Source organism: Anolis sagrei, chromosome 5 (genome assembly GCF_037176765.1).
Source record: "Anolis sagrei isolate rAnoSag1 chromosome 5, rAnoSag1.mat, whole genome shotgun sequence".
Lineage (NCBI taxonomy): Eukaryota > Metazoa > Chordata > Lepidosauria > Squamata > Dactyloidae > Anolis > Anolis sagrei.
Window position 1 is genome coordinate 48,427,265 of NC_090025.1, and position 23,261 is coordinate 48,450,525.

At 40.0% G+C, this 23,261-nt stretch overlaps 1 protein-coding gene across 1 annotated transcript in view; it reads left to right on the forward strand.

Moving 5' to 3' along the window:
- Positions 1-2,774: 2,774 nt before the first annotated feature.
- The window catches only part of ARHGAP10 (Rho GTPase activating protein 10), a 127,650-nt gene continuing 107,163 nt past the window's right edge, over positions 2,775-23,261 (forward strand). Inside the window, exon 1 of the mRNA XM_060778866.2 lies at positions 2,775-3,434. Coding sequence (XP_060634849.2) covers positions 3,281-3,434 — 154 coding nt within the window. The 5' untranslated portion in view covers positions 2,775-3,280. The remainder of the gene's footprint in view (positions 3,435-23,261) is intronic.

Genomic DNA, 23,261 nt, shown 5'->3' on the forward strand with positions numbered 1-23,261 from the left:
AACCTTAAGAAATGGAGCCACAAAGTGGAATCCACGACATGCGAGTGTGGAGAAGAGCAAACCACTGACCACCTGCTGTAATGCAACCTGAGCCCTGCCACATGCACAATGGAGGACCTCCTTGCAGCAACACCAGAGGCACTCCAAATGGCCAGATACTGGTCAAAGGACATTTAATCAACTACCAAGCTTGCAAACTTTGTGTTTTGTTTGTTTCTTAAAAAATGCAATGCAACTGTTTGGTCTGCCCCTGATACGATAAATAAATAAACAAACAAACAAACAGTTCTTCCTCTGTGCATGAGGCAGGGCATTGTGAGAAAGCACACAGATGCAGAATTGTTTGTTCTGCTCCACAGTCACACAAGGTAGAAAATTCTTTTTAGGCACAGTGTTCCCTCACTTATTGCGGGGGTTACGTTCCAGGACTACCCACAATAAGTGAAAATCCACAAAGTAAGGACGCCATATTAATTTTAATATTTATACATTATTTTATATATTATTTTCTTACCCACCTTCTGGTCCATCCCAAGGGCGCCCGCCTTCCTCCCTGGCCTCCACAGACCCCGGCAGAGCCTCCAGAGCCATGCAGGCCACCACACTTCCCGAGTCCCTGGCCTCTCTGGCCTCCACTGGATGTAAATATTTAATATTTAATATATTTTATTAATATTTCCCAAAACAGCGAGTCTGCTAAAAGCGAACTGCAAGGTAGCGAGGGAACGCTGCTCTACAGCAACAAAACCAAGCTTGCTCCATCTTCAACATGATATCCTTTCAAGGCGATCATGTCACCTCTTAACCTTTTCTTCTCCAAGCTAAATATACCCAGTTCTCTAAGTTGCTCCTCATAGGGCATGGTTTCCAGATACTTTACTATTATGTGAAAGGGTCACATTCCTCTGTGAAAGAATATCCTTGCCAGGCTGTTTTGTGATCTGCCAACTCCACTTCTGAGTGTTCAGGGACTTCTTGGTTTGCCCCTGCAGGAAGACCCAGGTGTGGTGGAGGCTCCTTCTTTGGAGGCTTTTAAACAGAGGCTGGATGGCCATCTGTCAGGGGTGCTTTGAATGCAATTTTCCTGCTTCTTGGCAGGGGGTTGGACTAGATGGCCAACTGTATGATTAATGCTGAACACTGTGAAAGCCACCCACTGTACAGCTATCAGACTCCTCCCAGAAGATTCAAATCAAGGAAAAGCTTCATGAGAGCCACCTTTTAACGTCCTTTTAATGTTCCTCTAGAAACAGCAAGATCATCCCCGTAGACAGCAAAATCGGGCAATTCCAACTGGATGGCCCCCTACAAGGGTCATAGATTGGGCTTGGCCTCATTGAAGCCGCCCTGAGTCCCCGCAGGGGAGATGGTGGGGGGTATAAATAAAGTTTATTATTATTATTATTGATGACACAAAAGCACAGTATGTCACAGCACACGAGATCTATATGCTGGATTTCGTATCACAAAATCACAAGCCGAACACTTCCCAAGCATCTAGGACTGTGTGATGTATTTTCAAATGATGCGTGCAGATCCAAGTAAGTGATTTTGTCAATGTTTATTATTTCCAAATGCCGGCTGAGATCTTTTGGCACAGCACCCAGTGCGCCAATGACCACTAGGACCACCTGTACTGGTTTATGCCAGAGCCTTTGCAGTTTGATTTTGAGGTCTTGATAGCGGCTGAGTTTTTCCTGTTGTTTTTCCTCAATGAGACTGTCACCTGGAATGGCGACATCAATAATCCAGACTTTTTTCTTTTCCACAATCATGATGTCTAGTGTATTTTGTTCCAAAACTTTGTCAGTTTGGATTCGAAAGTCCCACAGTATTTTTGCATGTTCATTTTCCATGACCTTTGCTGGTTTATGATCCCACCAATTCTTTACTGCTAGCAGGTGGTACTTGTGACATAAGTTCCAGTGAATCATCTGGGCCACAGAGTTGTGTCTTTGTTTGTAGTCCATCTGTGCGATTTTCTTGCAACAGCTGAGGATATGATCCATGATGTCATCAGCTTCCTTGCACAGTCTGCATTTTGGGTCATCCACTGATTTTTCAATCATTTATTATTATTATTAAAGGGCCTGCGGCTGTTAGGAATTGTGGGAGCTGAAGTCCAAAACACCAGGAGGGCCCAAGTCGGCCCATGCTTGACCAAAAATGAGGCCAAGATATTTAGGATGAGAACAGTGTTCGAGCTCTTAGCCTTCCCAGAAAACTTTCAGTGTGCTGTTGGCTTCAAGGTTATGTAGGTGGAAAGCACACACTTGCGTCTTAGGCTTCAGATGGTTTATCTTTGTGTATAAAGACGTGAGAGGAAGTCATAACGAGGAGGGAGCAAGCTTGTTTTCTGCTGCCCTGGAGACTAGGATGCGGAACAATGGCTTCAAACTGCAAGAAAGGCGATTCCATGTGAACATTAGGAAGAACTTCCGGACTGTGAGAGCCGTTCAGCAGTGGAACTCTCTGCCCCGGAGTTTGATGGAAGCTCCTCCTTTGGAAGCTTTTAAACAGAGGCTGGGTGGCCATCTGTTGGAGGTGCTTTGAATGCAATTTTCCCGCTTCTTGGCAGGGGGTTGGACTGGATGGCTCATGAGGTCTCTTCCAACTCTGTGATTCTATGAGTTGGACTCCTACTGATGCACCCTGTGGAACCTGGGACTGGGGCGCGCGCGCGCGCCTGTTGTGCTGGGACTACTCCTCCCATGAGCCCTTGCCACTGCAGGCAAGGGCGAGGCATGACGGGAGCCGTAGTCCAGCGGCGTAGGCGAAGGGGTCCGGCTAGAGTAGAGGGCGAGGAACCAGGGAATGCCGGAAGGAGCCGAAGGAGAGAGGGAGAGAGAGAGAGAGAGAGAGAGAGAGAGAGGCCTTCGGAAAGGAGAGCCTGAGAGGGAGAGAAGGAGAGGCGGGAGAAGAAAGGGCGAGGATTACTGGGAGGCGGGACTGGGAGCACTGGGCGGAGAGTCCAGACCGGAGCAGCTGCTTGGGATTTTATTTTGTTCCTGACAGGATTGTGGTGTTTCCTTCCGTCTGCGAGGGAGACCACCAAGTCCGGAGCGAGCGACTTCCTTCGAGGGACAGCCTCCTGAGGAGAAAAGCGTCCCCTCGCCTTCGTCGTCGGGGCCCCATGCTGTTTGGCGGGAGGCGTTGCTCCAAGTGAGAAGGAGAGAGGAGCGAAGACGGCTGGGAGGAGGAGGATTTGCCCAGAGCCTCCTCCGATTCCTCCTCCTCCTCCTCTGGCTCCGGCTCCTGCTCCTTCCCCGCCGCCGCCGCCATGGGGCTGCAGCCCTTGGAGTTCAGCGACTGCTACCTGGACAGCCCCTGGTTCCGCGAGAGCGTCCGCGCCCACGAGGCCGAGCTGGAGAAGACCAACAAGTTCATCAAGGAGCTGCTCAAGGACGGGAAGAACCTCATCGCCGCCACCAAGAGTGAGTCCCCGCCGAGGGAGGGAGGAAGGGAGGGAGGAGGCAGGCGGGCCACTGGTTAGAGCAGTGTTTCTCAACCTGGGGGTCGGGAGGGGGTCATGAGGGGGTGTCAAAGGAGTCGCCAGAGACCATCAGAAAACACAGATTCTGTGTGGGAAGTTTGACCCAATTCTGTTGTTGGTCGAGTTCAGAATGCTCATTGTTTATAAGTGAACTATAAATCCCAGCAACTACAACTCCCAAATGTCAAGGTTTATTTTCCCCAGACTCCACCAGTGTTCATGTTTGGGCATATTGAGTATTCGTGCCAAGTTTGGTCCAGATCTATCATTGCGTGAACCCACAGTGCTCCTCTGGATATAGGTGAATAATAATAATATTAAAACTTTATTTATACCCCGCTACCATCTCCCCATGGAACTCGGTGCGGCTTACATGAGGCCGAGCCCACAATAAAACAATACAAGCAATAACAGATACAATACAAAGCAATTAAAGTAAATCTCATACACAAAAAGCATAAACATTAAACAGAATACAGTGCACATTTAAAACCTATAGCTTGGCTAAATGTAATTAAAGTTTAAAAAATAATGCTAGGCATGAACAAGATACAGGAGGTGGGGCATTGATAGAGACATACAAGCAGTCCTAAATCGATATAAAGTGCTTTTTGGGGGACATAATGCTAAGGGTTTGTTATTCTGGGAAGGCACGCTGGAACAACCACGTTTTCAAGCTCCTCCTGAAGACTGCCAGAGATGGGGCATGCCTGATGTCCTACAACTCCCAATCTCTGATGAACTACAACTCCCAATCTCAAGGTCAATGCCCACCAAACCCTTCCAGTGTTTTCTGTTGGTCGTGGGAGTTCTGTGTGCCAAGTTCGGTTCAAATCCATGGCTGGTGGAGTTCAGAATGCTCTTTGTTTATAAGTGAACTATAAATCCCAGCAACTACAACTCCCAAATGTCAAGGTTTATTTTCCCCAGACTCCACCAGTGTTCACGTATTGAGTACTCGTGCCAAGTTTGGTCCAGATCCATCATTGCGTGAATCCACAGTGCTCCTCTGAATATAGGTAAACTGCAACTCCAAATCTCAAGGTCAATGCCCACCAAACCCTTCCAGTATTTTCTGTTGGTTGTGGGAGCTCTATGTGCCAAGTTTGGTTCAAATTCATTGCTGGTGGAGTTCAGAATGCTCTTTGATTATAAGTGAACTAGAAATCCCAGCAACTAAAGCTCACAAATTACAAAATCAATCCTCCCGCAACCCCACTAGCATCCACATTTGGGCGTATTGGGTATTTGTGCTCAATTTGGTTCAGTGAATGAAAACGCATCCTGCATATTGGATATTTATGACTTATAACAGTAGCAAAATGACAGATATCAAGTAGCAACAAAAGCAATATTATGGTTGGGGGTCACCATAAAATGAGGGACTGTATAAATGGCTCACGGCTATAGGAAGGTTGAGAACCACTGGGTTAGGGCTAGCCGTGCGTGTGGAGCCTCCCGAGAACATATTTCACTGGCCTTGGGGAAGTTTTCCCCTAATGTTTAGGTGGAATCCCTTTCCCTGCAATTTGAACCAAGTACTCCTGTAATGCATGCATAATAGGAGTGTGGCCAGGCTGAGTGGTGACAAAGTCCATTCTTCTTCCCATACGCCACGGGAATTCCTCTCTGCTATCTCCCTTCCTTTCCCACTCTCCTTCTCTGTCTCTCCCTCTTTCCCCTTTTCTCACTCTTCTTCCTCTGCTCTTTTTCCCTAGTTCTCCCCCCCCCCCCCCCATGTATTATTTATTTACCTTATTTATATCCCGCCTTTTTCAACCCCGTAAGGCAGTGGGTCCCCAGATGTTTTGGCCTCCAACTTCCAGAAATCCTAACAGCTGGTAAACTGGCTGGGATTTCTTGGAGTTGTAGGCCAAAACACCTGGAGACCCACAGGTGGAGAACCACTGCCATAAGGGAAATCAAGGCAGCTTACATATATAGGCAACAATTTGATGCTATGTAAAACATACATATATAATAAAATAAACATATATAATTATATGTTTATTTTTTGTTTACTTCGTGTTTATTTCATTCTCTTCCTCTCTTCCATTCCCTCTCTCTCTCTCTTCCTTCCTTTCCCTCTATTTCTCTCTCCCTCCCATCCCCCTCCTCTCTTCCTCTCCCCTTCTCTCCTTTCAGTCTCCCTCTTTCTCTCCTCTCCCTCTTTCTTTCTCTCTCCATCTCTCTTCCTCTCCCCTTCTTTTCTCTCTCCTTCTCTCTGCTCCCTCTTCTTTCTCTCTTTCCCTCCTCTTATCTTTCCCTCTCTTTTCTCTACTAGCTCCCCTCTCTCACTCCCTCTTTCTTTCCCCCTCTCATTCTATTTCTCTCTCCCATCCTCTTCCTTTCCCCTTCTCTCCTTTCAGTCTCCCTCATTCCCTCCTCTCCTTTCTTTCCCTCCCTCTTCTCTCTCCCATCTCTTCTCTCTCCCACTTTCTCTCTTCCTTTCTCCTTCTTCTCTCTCTTTTGTCCTCTGCCCCTTCTTCTTTCTCTTTCCCTCCTCTCTTTTCTTTTTCTCTCCCATTTTCTCTCCCTCTCTCTTTCTCTCTTCCCCTCATCTCCCTATCTTCTCTCCTCTTCTCTCTACCATCTCATCTTCCCCCTTTCTTTCCCCTTCTTTCCCCTTCTCTTTCTCCTTCCCTCTGCCCCCTTCTTTCTCTTTCTCTCCCCTTCTCTCTACCATCTCTCTCCCTCTTTCTTTCCCCTCTCCCTCCCTCTATTTCTCCCTCCCTCCCATCCTCCTCTCTCTTCCTCTCCACTTCTCTCCTTTGAGTCTCCCTCTTTTCTTCTGTCTCTTTCCCTCCTCCCCATCTTTCTCTCCCCCTTCTCTCTTTCTCCTTCCCTTTCTTCTCTTTCTTCTCTCTCTTCTCTCTCTCTCTCTCTTTCCCCTCCTCCCCCTTCTTCTCTCTCTCCTTCCCTCTGTCCCCCTCTGTCCTGCTCTCTCTCTCTTTCTCTCCTTGCCCCTACAAGGTCCGCAGGCGCTGCAAGGAGCGTACTGCAACTTGGGCTGCTGCTGCTCCAAGTCGCCTGCCTGCCTGGCAGAGAAAGGGCGGGCACCTTGCAAAACGTTTAGGGTTTCCTGGCAGGGCCACAAAGGTGCAAAGTCTGCCGAAGCAGTCGAGGCTCCTTTGAGGGAAAGTGGATGCTTCAGGCTTTTGCAATACCAGTTGAGCATGCCTTCTCCGGAGTTCCGAAAGACTCCAGAAATCAAAAACATGGGTGGTTCACATTGAAATCCTAGAAATCAAAACATGGGTGGCTTCGCTTTGAACCCAAACTTTGTTTCATGCACACATTTATTAAACAATATTGTGTATAAGGTCACCTATGTGGGTGAAGTATGCATGAAATGTAGTTTTGTGTTTCTATTTGGACGTCATCTCTTTATGTCTCATTATGTAGGTGTACGTAAATATAGGTATTCCAAAACCCAATTCCCTTCTAATCACAAACATTTCACCAAAGGGCAATCATGCTGTAATACCTTTTTGAGGACAACATAAACACACAGAATTGTGTGCTAACTTTGCTTCCTTATATTGGCAATCAAACACTTCAGCATTCTTCTTCACACCCTAAGATCAGTCCACTTCTAGTTGCAAAGAGTGTGACTTACTCTTTGCTACTTAAGAAACGTCCATGACTTGTGAAGGGGAATTGTATTTAATCATGCAGTTTAAATAAAAAGCTAACCAGCACAAGTGCTGCTCAAAGTTTGGAACAGGGAACTTAAAAACACCAAAAAGCATCCCCATAAAAAGGAATAACTTTCTGTTGAGAGCATGGTTGTTCATACTAATAATTTTTACAGCATATTTTTTATGGAGAGGAGGTCTTTTAACAGGGAAAATTTCAAATTCCTATTATTTTTGACAGTATGAAAAAATGGGTTAAAAGTCTGGCTAGCTGTTCAGTATGTCAACACAACACTTGCTTTCTAGTATCAAATCTTGGTCCTGTTCCATTAAACAAACAGAATTTTCCTACAAGTGTTCCTGGTTGTCATTCTAGTATTTGCTAAGCAACATTTATGATGTTGATATGTATGCAAAATATGGTTAATTTAACAGGCTTTGTGGTTTTCAAAAATGTTTTTAAGAATTTTTGTTATGTCACCAGTGGGCATGAAACATTATTGATATAAATAAAGTTTTAGGAATGTACACATAGTGTAATTTTTTTGGCATTTAGGCACTTGTATTGTCCACAAATCTGAGTAAGCATAAACACATTTTAATATGCTCTTTAAAGAGTAGGATGTTGTGGGGGAATTCAGCGGCTTATGATTTTACTTTAGTTTATACAACCAGTAGGGAAGCATTCTAATTTTTCTTTGTCGAAGGCCACAATCTTTTGTCTCTATGACCCAGATGGGAAGAAAAAACTACCAGACATGTAGTTTCCCCATGATAAGTGTGTGCTTATGTTCACAATAAGCTTTGGGGAATGCAATATAAGATTCAGTGGACTACAAAAGTTAGTGGTCTCAGTAGTGTAACATTTTTCTGTACTTTTTTATTGACTGGTCTTTTCAGAGTTACTGTGTGTTTATGAGCTACTGGCTTTACAAGGCTATAGTATAAGAGATGTTATGGCATGGAGTGAGTTGGTTTGGCTTTCACAACAATTCTCTGGAGTCTTTTTTGGGTGACAAACATACGAGTACATCTGTTTGAAGGCTGCTGATTACAATACCTGAGCAAACTGCTTAACAACAACAACAACAACAACTTAACTGGTTAAAACTGCTTAACTGGTAAAATACATTAAATGATGCATTAACAGGATTGAAGTCCAAAATTGGCAAAAGTGTACTGTAGGAACATCTACCTTTAAATCAGAGACCACTTTGACCGGGGACCACTCTCCAACATTAGTACCAAAAGAGTTGTGAATCAGTTTTTGTCAGCTTTAGATTAAATTTGGTTCTTTGGAGTGCTGATTCAGAAATTTGCGTTGGATAGACCACATCAGCTTTAGTTTGTGATACAGAACATGTGCCATCCAATAGTCGCCATCTGCTCACCCACAGAAAACCATATTTAATCATCTAGAGCTGATGTGGTAGTAGTAATCTTTTGTGGGTATTCAGCCTCTCCCCTCCCAACATCCCCATTGGCTCAGCACTATAAGGAGGTTTTGCGAGACCAGTCGCTCTCATTGCCACGTGGTTTTGAGGCAACGGTTTAGTAATGTGAGGCCGTGGACCATATTTTCGTTCTTGCAGACCACTGGTGGTTCACAGACCACAGGTTGCAGACCACTGCTTAAAATGAATTACATATCCAGAGCCAGATGAACCTCATTCAAATGTAGTAATGGAATTTACAGTGTAATTTCAGAGCATCTGCACACAATCTTTGGAAATTCTTGTAGGACAAGTGAGGTCCATAATAAAAAGTATAAGAATAGTTTTATTTCTTGCCTGCCTCTCCTCACGGCAGGTTACAGCATTACTAAAAAATAAACCCATAATCATTTTAAAACACTCTATAAAATACACATATTAAAACATACCTCAATAAAATACGTATCAAAATACACTAAACAAAAACCAGGCATACAGTGGAGTTTAAAATTCATTACTAAAACTGTCTAGGTAGGACTGCTGGAAGAGATAGGCCTTCACTTCTATCTTACTGGAGTACTGCCGCAGGTCCTTCCATAGTTGTGGAGTGGTCAGTGAAACTCTGGGTGGTGGTTGCCAGTTGAGTTTTGGCTAGTTGGAGTAACTGTCCCCCCCCCCCCCCCCCCCAGGATCTAAGTGTGTGGGGTAGATTGTAGAAAAGTCCCCATCATTACAAATGTTGCCGGAAAACCAGCGATGCCAGAAAATATTTTGGAAGGGATAATTTCACTATATTAGGAAAGAATGCTGTGATTATTAAAAGTCAGCATGGTTTTCTCAAAAACAAGTCATGCCGAAGTAATTTTGTCTTTTTTTAAATTGATTCATCAGTTTGATGAGGGGAATGATGTGATGTATATCATGATTTCAGTAAGGCTTTCAACAGGTTCCTCTTGATATGGCAAAGAAATTTGTAAAATATAGGTTTTATGATTTTATTTGAAGGTTGCTTTGTAGTTATTCAACTATGAACTGAAATGAAAGAATGGAAGGAATTGACATGGAGTACCTCAAGGCTTTGTGCTTGTGCTGTTCAACATCAACGCCTTTATAAAGTAGTTTGGATAACAGCACAAGGGTCATTTTCATCAAAGTTGGACATGACCACCAAAGTTGAAGGAAGGGTAACTACTGGTTTGGTTGAGCGGATTTAAGGGGAACAAAATGAATGCCACTAGGAATAAATGTAATGTAATGAGATGCGTAAATATGAGATAGGGAGTGAATATTACATAGGAGCTTGGCAATAATACATGTAGAAAGGATCTTAGGTATTTGGCAAATTTTAAGTTTCACTTCAGTCATCATTGTTATTCAGTAGCAAAAAAGCCAATGTGGTTTCAGGCTACATCAACATAATTACAGAGTCCAAATCAATGGAATTAATAATCTCGCTTTGTTTGTTCTAAGCCTTCTAGTCTAAGGAGGACATTGACAAACTGGAATGGGTCCAGCAGGAGGGCTCTGTAACCTACATAGCAAAATGTGTAGAAAATAAGCCTTACAAGGAATGGTGAGGGAGAAGGGTACATTTCGTCTCAAAATGAAAATTGAGAGATGGCATGGTGGTCATTTTTATCTGACTAGCTATATTATGAAACATGATGGTACAAGCTCGTTTTCTGCTGCTCCAGAGAAACCTCAAACTAATGGCTAAACATTTGGATGATCTTTCTGACCATCATAACTTTTTTGACAGATAGAAGGTATGGAACTGTCCTTTATTGGAGGTTTTAAACTTTCATTGGAGATTTTAAAATGAGATGGCCACCTCACAGGTATGGGTTCTTTCGGTATATGAGTCTTCCAATTCTTTTATTGTATAAAATCTAGAGGCCTGCTTCTTGCTTAATTTGTAGGATGTGATAAACAGATAAATGATCAATGCTGAAACAGTTAGCCAGTTGAAAATAGGAGTGAATAGCAAGCTTGCAGTAACATGCTTGTTCAGCCTCAACAATCCAGAATTCGCTTGAATTCTGATTGTAAGGTTTGGGTGCACTTTATGTGTCAGAATGAACAGTCAGAACACATCTTTAAGTTGTGAACACATGCTTTAAGTTGTGTATTTGTTATGCTGTTGTTTTATTGAGGCCTTGGCCTTTGTAAGCCACATCGAGTCCTTCGGGAGATGCTAGCGGGGTACAAAAAAAGATAATAATAATAATAATAATAATAATAATAATAATCTTGAGGATACTTGATTTCCAAAGTACAAGGGTGAGAAGTATTCTTGGTACTTGTAATATCATTATTATTTCAATATAATGTAATGTGGATGGTGATTTTTGTATGTGGTTAGATTACACACAAGAGGATAGTAACCAGAAGGTTTAGGCTGAAGGAATAGCAGATAAAAAAAATCAAAGTAATTCAACCAATATACCCTTTAAAAACCTGTGTTTAGTGCAGGAGTTCGACGTAGAATTCCTCACACTTGATCAAATGAGCTTTCCGGAAATCCAAGGTTTGTGTTTGACTCTACTCCTCTTTTGTCTGTGGCATAAATTCTAGCATTCCACATTCCTTCCCTCCTAAAGTATCAGTTGCTTTGATTCCAATGATCAATTTATTCATATTAATTAAGGTCAAGTCCAGGATTGCTAATACCATGTTCCTTCCTCCACCTTTTAAAAGGGGAAATTATCTAGAATTTTTTGGAGAGTGTAGGAGCTTGCAAAGTTAGTCTCCCAACAAATAACAGGATAGTTTGAACCCCCCCGTAATTGTTAGTTCTTGCTTCTTTGATATTTCTTTGCTTTATTTCATTAAAACATCCACTACCATGTTTTGTTTGATGGTCTGCAGTAAATTTCTATCACAATGTTGTTTTTTAAATTTCTTTCTGTGTTTCTTTTTACACAAATACTCTCTACTGGTCCAGTTTGACCATGTGCATCAATTTTTGTACAAGTTAGTTTGTCTTTGGCAGATAATGTCACCTCTATTTTTTTAATCAATTATATCCCTAAATTTGTATATTCCAGTTGTCGGAATCATTCCATCAAGTATCTGTTATACCTATAAACCCATGTGTACTTCATGTGTTATGACTTAACATTCATCTTTTTCCTCAAATACTGTGCATTTATGTATAGAGATTTTGTCCACAGCTTTTATTCAACTGCGGATCTGTCATTCAACTGTGAATCCCTCAACAAACACTGACGTGGCTTTTGAGAAAGTAGATTTGAAAGCTTATGCTGCCAACTTCACAATTTGAGGGTTTTGTTTTCTGCATTGTGGTTCATATGTGGTTAAGTTGCATGTCTAGCAGATAAGTATTTTTGCTTTTCAAGAGCTATCACCGTTTTAAGTAGTAAAGGAAATTTGGATATCGGAAAAGGCAGTGCCACTGCTCCAAGTGGCCCTGAAAATTCATAATTACTTTTTAGAAACTGGTACTAAAAATAAGGATGGTGCCAAAACTGAGTACTGTACTTTCAAGTTGCATAGAGCACCCATGCATTGCATTCTGCGGGTGCTTGCCTTTTTGTAGTTCTAAATCAATGTGATTAGCATGTTTCTTTCTATTTTTATTGCATAATATTTCTTCAAAAATGTTCATAGTTTGACAAGAATAAGGTTCTTGTTTGGTTGAAGTGAGAAGAAAACAATAGCATAAAATTGAGATATACTGTTTGTGCGGTAGCGTGTATTTGAGGATGCACCTGGCATGTGCAGAAGGTAACATCATTTTCTAGTTTGTCTGAACAAGTAAAAAAACCTTTCATGGTTCATGGTAAAGGATCACATACTAGAAAGGAACTACTCTGTTGTTATCATATCTTTTGCAAAACATCTCTGCCCTCCTTCTTCCATTTCATATTATTTGAGGGAACAATGACAGGTCTATAACAGGAACTGATTCTGGATGGAAGGAGTTGGTCTTTTTAAAATACTAAAACAAAAACAAACCCTGAGCTTTACTGATGGGGAATCCAAAGAATGCATGTTATGAGGAAAGGTCCTGATTACAAGGCATGTGTAACAGAGGTTTTCCTGTGTATATATTTATTTAGGAGATAGATAAAATTCATTTCCTAAGAATTTTACGGTTCTTAATCAGTCATTATTCATCACTAAATTTTAGTTAGGAACTTTTACCTTGCTGTAAGTCTGAAGTGGGCAACTGCAGAGGGACCAAACACGTTGCTAAAACCATAAGGTGACCATATTATTTTATATTATTGGGGATGTTTTGTTTATCTTTTTGAACTTTTTAAATTGACTTCAAATGTTTATGAGCTGATTATGTTTTTAAATTTTATTGTAAATGTTTTAATGTATTGTGGTTGAGAGTTACTTTGGGTTAGGCTCCATGAGAAAGATGTCAAGGTTTAAATGAGATGTCCATGTTTATTTTCATGTAGTCATGACTGAGAAGGGATCCAGTTAGTTCTTAATTTTAATGAGAAATCCTATTTCATGGGAAAGCTTAGTTTAGCATGATGTGAATGAAATGCAGTGAACCTTTTTAGTGCTCCCTTCTCCAACCACTAATATGGCCATGGGATTTAGAGATTTCACTTTAGTGTGTCATCCTAAACTGTGTTTAATGTTATAAGTTCTTTAAATAGAAATGTTTTGCAAGTATGATGTATTTGGAACAAGCAAATATCAGATATCAAATCAGAGTTTATTGGTTTGGATGTTAGAATAAATTGTTGTATTCCAAAAATGACAGTATCACTAGGCATGTCTAATAGAAAGAACTGATTCCATTTAAAGATTAAATGAAGAATTAAAATACTTGAGATTCAATAAAATAGTAATGGTATAGTGGTTTGAGCATTAGATTGTGAGTCTGGAGGCCACGATTTGAATCCCCTGTTTAGCCATGGAAACCCATTGGGTTTTTTGTTGTGTGTGTGTCAAGAGCGACTTGAGAAACTGCAAGTCGCTTCTGGTGTGAGAGAATTGGCTGTCTGCAAGAACATTCCCCAGGAGATGCCCGGATGTTTGATGCTTTTCCATCCTTGTGGGAGGCTTCTCTCATGTCCCTGCATGGGGAGCTGGAGGTGACAGAGGGAGCTCAAGTCGCTCTCCCTGGATTTGAACCACTGACCTGTCGGTCAACAGTCCTGCTGGCACAAGGGCTTCACCCATTGCGCCACTGGGGGCTTCTAACCCATTGGGTGACCTTGGGAAGTCAGACTCTCTCAACCTCAGAAAATGGCAAAAGGAAACGGCCCCTGAACAGATGCAACTAAAGAAAACTAAGAAAACTAAATTAGTATTTTAAAAAACCCTTAGTATTAAAAACACTTGCAGCCAATGAAAGAGTTACTTATTGCACAAAGAGAAAATCTAGATAGGGTTGCAGATATTTGGCAGGACTTCCTCAGTTTCTTTGGGAATTCAGAGTGTGTGTATGGAATCATTATTTATTGCAAACAGCTGATAGAGAATGACCACTTTCCCCATTTCCATATGCTTTTAGTCTACTGGTTATTTTTGTTCAGTGTGACTTACTTGGTCTGGAAACATATTTAGGGGTAACCATATTGGCCATGCAGCAAAATTTAGCAGACTGCTCTAAGGAATTATATTTTTATTGTCCAATCAAAACGCACAAATATTTTGTGCATTTTGCTGTCTCATCACATTAAGACATTAATGTGGATAGTCCTGTTCTTCTTGAGCAAATAGAATTCTGGGAAACGTAGTTTGGGAAGGCAAGGACCCCTGTGGCAGAGAATTCAAAATGCCCTGCCCTCAACTACATTTCACAGAATTCTGCTCACTTCAGAATACCGGGCCTGCCCACTTTAAAGCCCCAGTGCGATGAGGCAGTTGGTTAGCCAACAGAACTATCACTTATTTAATCTTTGTGTCCTGAAGCTGGGGCTCTAGGAGTATGCAAATACATACAAGAGGATGCATTGCTCTATGAGGGAGATTGCATGAGTTGGAAAAGGGAAAAAAATTATTATGGACAAATCTGGAATACAAAGTATTTTATCGTACTGTTTATATTTTCACATATATCCAGTGCTGTTAAATTAAAAAATGTAAACAAATCTCATTTTCCATTGTCTGTTCTTGCCTACCCTGAAGCAGAGTTGTGTATGCTAATCAGGGAGTGATTCATAGGCTTTCTATGCTGTCTCCTTCAGTTGTTTCATCTCCATACTTTTCATCCCAACCGTATAATATGACAGTTGCATTGCAGTGTAGTTCTAACGTCTGCCCGTTACACACCATCAAATTGGCCTGTGAGATTTGTTATATGCAAGATGCTAGATCTCAAACATCAGATTTTTTTGTTTAATGCTGGAAATCAGGTTCTAATATGTTACATAATTTTACATTTAAAAGGTTAAGTACAGTTAAACATCTAAGCTCTCATGATGGATTTCACAATTAGAACAAAAGTTTTAATTCAGTCCTATTAGCATGCTTATTAAGCATTTGATTGGTGATGTCTATGATGATGAAGAATTATATACAGTAGTGTAATCAGGATGGAAGAAGAGTAGAGCACTTTGTCTTTTCTGCTCAAATTGGCTACTAATTTGAGCTGTTCTATACCATCTTGAGCAGGTTACTGTGCTTTGTGGACTACTAATCTGTAGTAATTGTAGCCTTATTGATATGGCTGACTGTTTAAATAAAAATAAAATAAAACAAGTAACAGTCGGGCCCCCACATTTGTAGGGGTTATGAGCCAAGAACCCCAGCAAAAGTGGAAAAATTAGACTGTCATAAGCTCCCCTCCCCATCCTGTATGTTACAGATTCCTTTAACACAAAAAGCCCTGTCACGTCCCTCCCTGTCCCACAGTGAAGCCTCAGCCGGATTGTATACCCCTTTCCTGGTAATCCACTTCTTCACATCATTTCTTCTGCTGCTTCCCCCCTTTTTCAGCATCCTGCCAACTGTATGCTCAGTAGCAGGTTGGAGTTAGCTGGCAATAAATAGGCCAATCTAAAGAAACAGCACTCTAGTGACTGCTAGTGTACAATGAGATGCTTTAGTGAAGCACAAAAAGAACGTAAGAACTTCTTATCTCCTCTCTTGAACTATCTGAAAAAAGCTTTCAGAGTAGTATCTAAAGCTTCTGTACTCTGAAAGCTTATTTCAGGTAACTTAGAAATTATTTCCACTGTGTTCAGTTGCATATGAGTGCTCAAGCAGGAATTGCAGCCAGAGGAAATGAGAAGAGATGGGACAGCATCTATAGAGATATACAAGAAGAATAGGCTCTCATTGGAAATTGGATAACACCTTTTCTCTGAAAATATCACCCACCCCGTTTCTCTTGTAGCTGAAAAGTACATTGTAATTATTTTAATGATCACTATCCCTATTTTAAAATCTGGGAAGAAAAATAAAGCTTTATATGAGGGAGAAAATGCTCCATCTGGACCTGTTTGCATTCTTTTCATATTATGTAAACAAAGTTGTTTGCATGAAGTTTCGTATTTTATGACTTTATTGTGATCCTTAGGATTTGCTCCAGATGTGAGGTATCTTCTTTCCCTTCACCCTTTGCTCCTTGTTTCCACCCGCTTTGCCCCTCAACATTAGCTTTCCACTTTAAATCATAAGGAAAATCTATTTATAAACTATTTAAGGAAAGTTATAGAAGTGTGCAGATTGCCAAATTTCTTTAGAAACATTGGTTTTGGTTTACTTTAATATGAAAGGAAAAATTTACTTTATTACTAATTTGGTCTTCTTAATAATTGACCTCTATGTCACAGGATTATTAATCTTTGCTCTTATTGGAATGGTGCTTCCTGAAAACTATTATTAGTGTCATGATTGAGAAAGATGTGAACAGCTGCTGAGCTTTCAGACTGAGTCACTGGATGGAGGGGTGGGTCTGCTTGGAATATCAGTAGTAGTAAGTGTAGGACCTCAGGGAGACACATTCTGAAAATTTCTTGTACAAAAGATTACGACAGCTGTCAGAGCCATGCGTCTTTCATTCAGAATGCTTTCATTTCCTTTGCATTATAGTTTCATCCTTTATCTGTCCCATTCATCCTTTCTGTTAGTGTATTTTAGTTTACCTTGATGTCATCTTCACTAGATAATTTATCAATTGGGTAAAATATTTGAACACCATTATCATATGATTTCTTTGAAAGTATCCTTCTCTCCGCTGCTTTTCTCTTCTAGACAACAATGACTTATGTATCTTATGTAGACGTTTCATCAAGGTAGTAGGTGAAAAATATGTTTTTAATTTTAAGAAGTTGACTTGATTGTTTTAAAACTCTTTCTCTCAGATTTAACTGACATGTATGCAAGGTTCCGTCCATGTAAATGTTGGAAAAGAGGATTTTCCATTCATTGTCCTCTTCATGGGGTAGGGGCACAGATTAGTTGTTTGTTTTTGAACAACAGCATTTGCCATTGCTCCTGAATTTTAGTTCTCAGTCTTTGAACTGGGCCGATCTCTGTCTTACATCTGCTAAGTTGGACTATGTGTTACTGTGTCTTTTTGTTGGCTTTCCTAATACTTTTTCTTACAACTTTTTAAACCTTTTTTTACCCAAACTAGTTTAAGTTGACCTTTATTTGGATTTGATTCTCAAAGTGAGTTGAAGAGAAAATTCTGATATTAGTTAAATAAACTTACTTTTGCATCACTGAGCTCATAAAAACCATTATTACACAAGACATGAAAAGTAGAGCATCATACAATATGCTAATGCAGGGGTCCTCAAACTATGGCCCTCTAAGGTCATTTACCCGGCCCTCGCTCAGGGTCAACCTAAATCTGAAACGACATGAGAGCACACAGCAACACCAAAATCCTATCTCATCAGCCAAAAGCAGGCCCACACTTCTCATTGAAATAGTAAAAAGTTTATATTTGTTAAGTTTGTTCTTCATTTTAATTATTGTATTGTTTTTACTTTTATGCACTACAAATAAGATATGTGCAGTTTGCATAGGAATTCATTCATTTTTTTTTTCAAATTCTAATCCAGCTCTTCAACAGTTTGAGGGACTATGACCTGGCCCTCTGTTTAAAATGTTTGAGGACCCCTGTGCTAATGCATTGTGTATTGATCTTAGAAGATGAGATTTGAAAATTAATTTGACAGTACTAGATGTTAGAAATTGTGTGATTTAATGTGTTGCCTCTAATGCTAATAATTGAAATTGTTTAAAATATTGTGAATTCATCATTTAAAATGTTAGTTTCCATTTAGAGGGAACTACAAAGCAGTTGTCATTGACTCCCAAGGGCACATTGGCTACTTTAAATGTGTTCCTTTTGTCCTTTATGAATTAGTTCAACCTGAATATTGATTACAATGTTGAGAGCCCAATACTTCTGGAAATTTTGAAGATAAGAAGGCGTTTTCTGAAGCAGATGCCACATCTTACAGCTTGCTCAGTTTTGTTACTCCTCTTTTATTTGTACACTGCCTCACACTTGCCAATGTTGTAAATTGTTCACTTGTCCTTCAAGTGCCTTAATTATTAGAAGTTATTAAGGAGTGAGGTCAAAGTGAATAAGGAATGATGTTCTAAATTCAGCTAGAGAACAGTTACACACAGGTATAACAATAGGTGGCTGGTTACAAAGAACAGACAGTAGATGTAAAGTGACAGTTCTTAATCAGAAATATTTTGAGTGTCTCTGAACATGTGCAGACCACTTTTCTGAGCAATTGAATTTTCTTTGTCTTCCCATTTCCATTCCATGAGCACTAACTTCAGTGACCAGTGGCAGAGTGCATATGTTACAGAGTGCATAATTCAATTTCTGTACAATCAGCTTACCTTTTAATACTTTTTGGTTTTACTTTCTTAACCTTCTAATGAAGCAACCCATTAGTTTTGTTCTTTATATGTGCATCACATAACCTATATGAAATCTTTATGAAAGAACAAAGTAAGCTCAGGGATGGATATACAGTATTTGATTATTAAAATGGCCCCACACAGTGAGACCTTTAAGATTTTCTGTGGCCAGGCTCTAAAACCTCCTGTGTCCTTTTGCACAGGAAATCTAACAAACCAGTGTTTTAATTATTAAATTAACTATTTGTTTTTAAGCTCTTGTCTAAGTTCAGTTAAAGCATTATGATGCTAGTAATTCTACCTTCTTTTTCTAATAGGTCATAGTACAGCTGAATTTACTTTTCCGCCCAATGCTGCCTCATAGAACTAACATTAAGAAAGTATTTAATATGCTTGTGTATTTCATAAATCTCCGCTAGTTCAGACTCTTCTTATATGTCTGAAATTAGCACATTTTTGCAATGCTTGGCAGTCTGATAGTAAAACCTTTCTTCATTTTGTTTGGTCATGTTCATTCTTGAAGGATTCTTGTTTTCTTGTTACACAAGGAAGAGGGAGCAGGCTCGTTTACTTCTGTCATGGAGATTAGGACTTGGGTTCAAACAGTGCTGTTCAAGAGCTGTTCAACAGTGGAACTCTCTGTTGTGAAGTGTGTTGGAACCTCCTTCTTTGGAGGCTTTTAAACAGAGGCTGGATGACTATCTGTTGGGGGTATTTTGATTGTGTTTTTCCTGCATGGCAGGAGGTTGGACTGGCGGCTCTTCCAACTTTATGATGCTATGATTCTAAATAACAGGGGAGTGCAGATTGATAGGAATCCTCTTGGAAAGCACTACAATACTGAAAGAGAAGGAATGATGTTTTCTGCCTTGTAAACTATTGGTAATTCCTATTTTGTTTGTTTGTTTTTGGTTTGGCACAGTCATGTGAACATACTTTCTTATTTATCTCAGAGCTGAAGGCTATATAAATACAGAATACAGTATAGTTAAATAGGTCAACGAAATCAAATGTGTTTTACTGTGTTAGTAATCTAGGGTAATATAGAATGCTGTACCTCCCTAAGTAAAGGTAAACGTTTTCCCCTGACATTAAGTCCAGTCATATCTAACTCTGGGGATTGGTGCTCATCTCCATTTCTAAGCCGAAGAGCTGGCTTTGTCTGTAGACACCTCCAAGTTCATGTGACCAGCATGACTGCATGGAGTGCATGGAGTACCTCCCAATAAACTCATAACTATAACGTTAGAGTTTTTAGTCAGAAAATCAACCCTCAAACCTAGGTTGACTTATCCACATGTCAGAGTAAGTGCAGTATTTTAATTGTTATCAAAAAAGAAACATTTTCTTTCTCTGGGAAGAATGGTGAAAGGTGAGAGCATACACTGTCTTGAAAAGAAAATCAATTTTTCTCTAGTCTCTTCTGACTTTTTTGAATGCCTGGGCAGAGAAATGGTGAAGGCAGCCCGGGGATGGCTACCTCTCTGAGGTGGCGTTAGTGCTTTCTTCTCTCCATGGAATGACCCTTGACTTATCAAAGGGTTATATCTCCATACATGAGCATATATGGTACTATTTACTGTACTATAGTGTACTCTTTAGATCTGTGTATGTTTAATGTTTATAAAAAACAGTATAATGGCAAAATTCTGCCAACCTCGTAGTTCGAAAACATACAAATGTGAGTAGATCAATAGTTACTTCTCCGGTGGGAAGGTAACGGCACTCCATGCAGTCATGCCAGCCACATGACTTTGGAGCTGTCTATGGACAACACTGGCTCTTCGGCTTAGAAATGGAGATGAGCACCACCCCCCAGAGTCGAACACAACTGGTCTTAATGTCAGGGGAAAACCTTTACCTTTTTAATGTATAAGCCTTATTTATGATATCACACAGAATTCCTTTTTCATAATGGGTTCGATTCTACCCGAATAGTTCATATTTTATGCTGTTTTCGCAAAAGTTCAAATGATCTTGGGACACTGGATGTGATGTTTTAAAATTAGCATGGAATGTATACTGAAATTTCTTTGCCTATTTTGGCTATTCACAAAGTGGCAGGAACATTCCATGGACTAAGAAAGTAGTGAGTACATTAACTGTGATATACCGTTCTGAATCCAAACCTTTTTTGATGCTTGTGTGATATTGCTGATCACTTGGCTATTTGGATAGCCGGTGTCGCTTGTGGCAGCTGGCAGGGTGCTCTGAGGGCTCTCAGAGCTACCAGCGTTGTTTTAGCTGCTGGGAAGAGCGATAGCTCTCTTTCTTTGGTGGATTGAGGCTGGAGAAACAAAAATAAATGTGTCTCCATGTGAAATTAAGGGCCTAAATGCCCACCATACCCACACATTTTGTATTCCTATCGTTATGCATACTACATGCCTGTAAAGATCTGTTACGAGGCACCTCACTCCATGCACCTGAAATAAAGTTAATTCATCAAAGCTTATGCTGCCAATTTCATTCTCTCAGTTAGCATCTCAGGTATTACAAGATCATTTTGCATACTGCTGTTACAGAATAACAAAGCTTTGTCTTTAGATTAGTAACAATAACCTGAACTGTTTTTCCTAGCAAAAAGTGGTGATCAGTTTTTAGGTAATAATTAAGATGCAGATCTCTAATTTATTTGCAGCACAGATCTCTAATTTATGTGCGGCACAGTCCTTTAACGAGTCACCACAATTTGTCAGAAACTGCTATGTAGAACATGTTTGTACTGTTTACTCTATAATTTAAATTTGCTGGATTTTTTGAAATGATTCATTTTTCAGTGTGACCAGCATTTACTGCTCTTGAAATGCTCTTGGTATTGACTATTAGTTTGGTTTATCTTTTCATTTATCATTTGTGTTTTGTAAGCTGTTGCCACTTTATAAGATAGTATACTTCGTTTGAGCCAATTTACCAGCTTTCATTATTGTGAGAATATTGTGAGAATTGATTGCAACATTTTAGTGGCCCAAAACATGGTGTGATACATACCAAGCAGTGTTTTGCTTCGTCAACAATGTCAGGGTTAGTATGCTTATAACCTGATTTTCCAGAATTTGCCTATGGGAATGATCTTACAGTTAGGATTAGTCACTGTGTCCTCATGGTTTTTGCCCAATAAATTTGGGTACATGTATTTTAATACACATGAAGCATATTGGATATCAAGAATTATGCCTTTATAATTATACTGATTTAAATACAAGCGAAGGACTTGTCCCCTCTATGCCTTAGCTCGACCAGTGCAATTGCTTTAGAGGTAGATCCACTGCTTGAGAAAACATTTGGTTCTTTCTGGTATACTAACTCCATTTTTTTGTTGATGAGAGCAACGTGGATACTGTACTTATGCCAAAGTGTTTGTGATGCATGAAATATGCAGAAGGAATTTTGATGGAGGGAATTTGTATCAGTTTTTCTGGTAGATGATTTGTTAGGAAGATGATGGTAGAGAATATCTTTCTTTACATTAACTGGTCACAAATCTACCAATAAAAATTGAGAAAACTTAACAGAAAATTAAATTTATTGTTTTGTTTTCATAACTTCATATTTATACACAGGGGCGGCTCAACACATTATGCAAAGTAAGCATTTGCAGTATAGTTGATTTTGCCCAGGGGCACTCTTGAGGCGCTCTTGGGGGAAAATAGACCTTGACATATGCGAGTTGTAGTTACTAGGATGTATAGTTCACCTACAATGAAAGAGCATTCTGAACTCCACCAATGATGGAATTGAACCAAATATGGCACACAGAACTCCCACGACGAACAGAAAATATATATCAGCGATTGGGGGGGGGGGGGGGGAGGAGGGCAAAATAATGTTTGCTTACCGTTGAAAATTACCTAAGGCCGCCTCTGTGTATACATGGTCTCATTAAGGGCCAGTGCATTGAAAATAGATTCTGAACAACCATAATTTAATTTTTGTTTTTTCCCTTTCTGCCATAAGGAGAAAGGTAATGTAAATAATGACCAGTTCCTCCTGAGTATATATTGTGATTTCTGTTGACTACCTCTACAGCTTGTGTTAAAGTTGTATGCAAAACTGTGCATACTCCACACAGAGATTATTTCTGGCATATTAATTTAAATATTTTAATATTCCTATCTTTAACACAAATTAATTATGAAATAAAAATACAATGTTTGTTGCATGAGCCATGTTGGGGCTTGCAGAGATAATTTCCATGTTATACACTTTAGGTGGAAGATACACAGCAGCTTGCTAAAGGTATTCTCATCACTGATTGGGAAATTCCCCTGCTTGCTGCTGGGTGTTCCTAGCTGGCAAAATCTTACTATATGTTTACCTTTTCACCTCTGTCTGCCAGTCTGACCACAAAGGATACTAAATTCCATTTGTTCTATTCCTTGTTTTCCTTAATAGATCCAGCATCATGGGGCTGTTTGGGGGGATTTCCCCATCTTTTAGACAGTTCTTCCATAGGAATTTTTTGCAGTTCTGTAAAAAGTTTTTTTTCCAGTTCTGCTAACATTTCTAAAGCAGACTTGTACTTTTCTCTTATTTTTAATGATGCAGTTTTCAATACCGTTCATATTGCATACTCCTAAAAAACTCCTTACTGCTGAATATAATTTCTTGTCATTGAGGGTAAGTGACAAACCATAGTATTTCTGAAGTTTATTCAAAAAGAAGGTACTCTGACAATAATTCCACCACTTCTTTAAGATTTATTATATCATTGTAGTTTAAGTCATTGGTTCCATAGTTATGGCATGTTTCTATAATCTGTATTCCCACTGACTTTTCTTTCATGCTTGAGAACCAGAAGTAGTACATGTTCAGCTGCTTCATAACCTGTTGCATCAAGGGATTGCATCAAGGGATTGAAAGCCG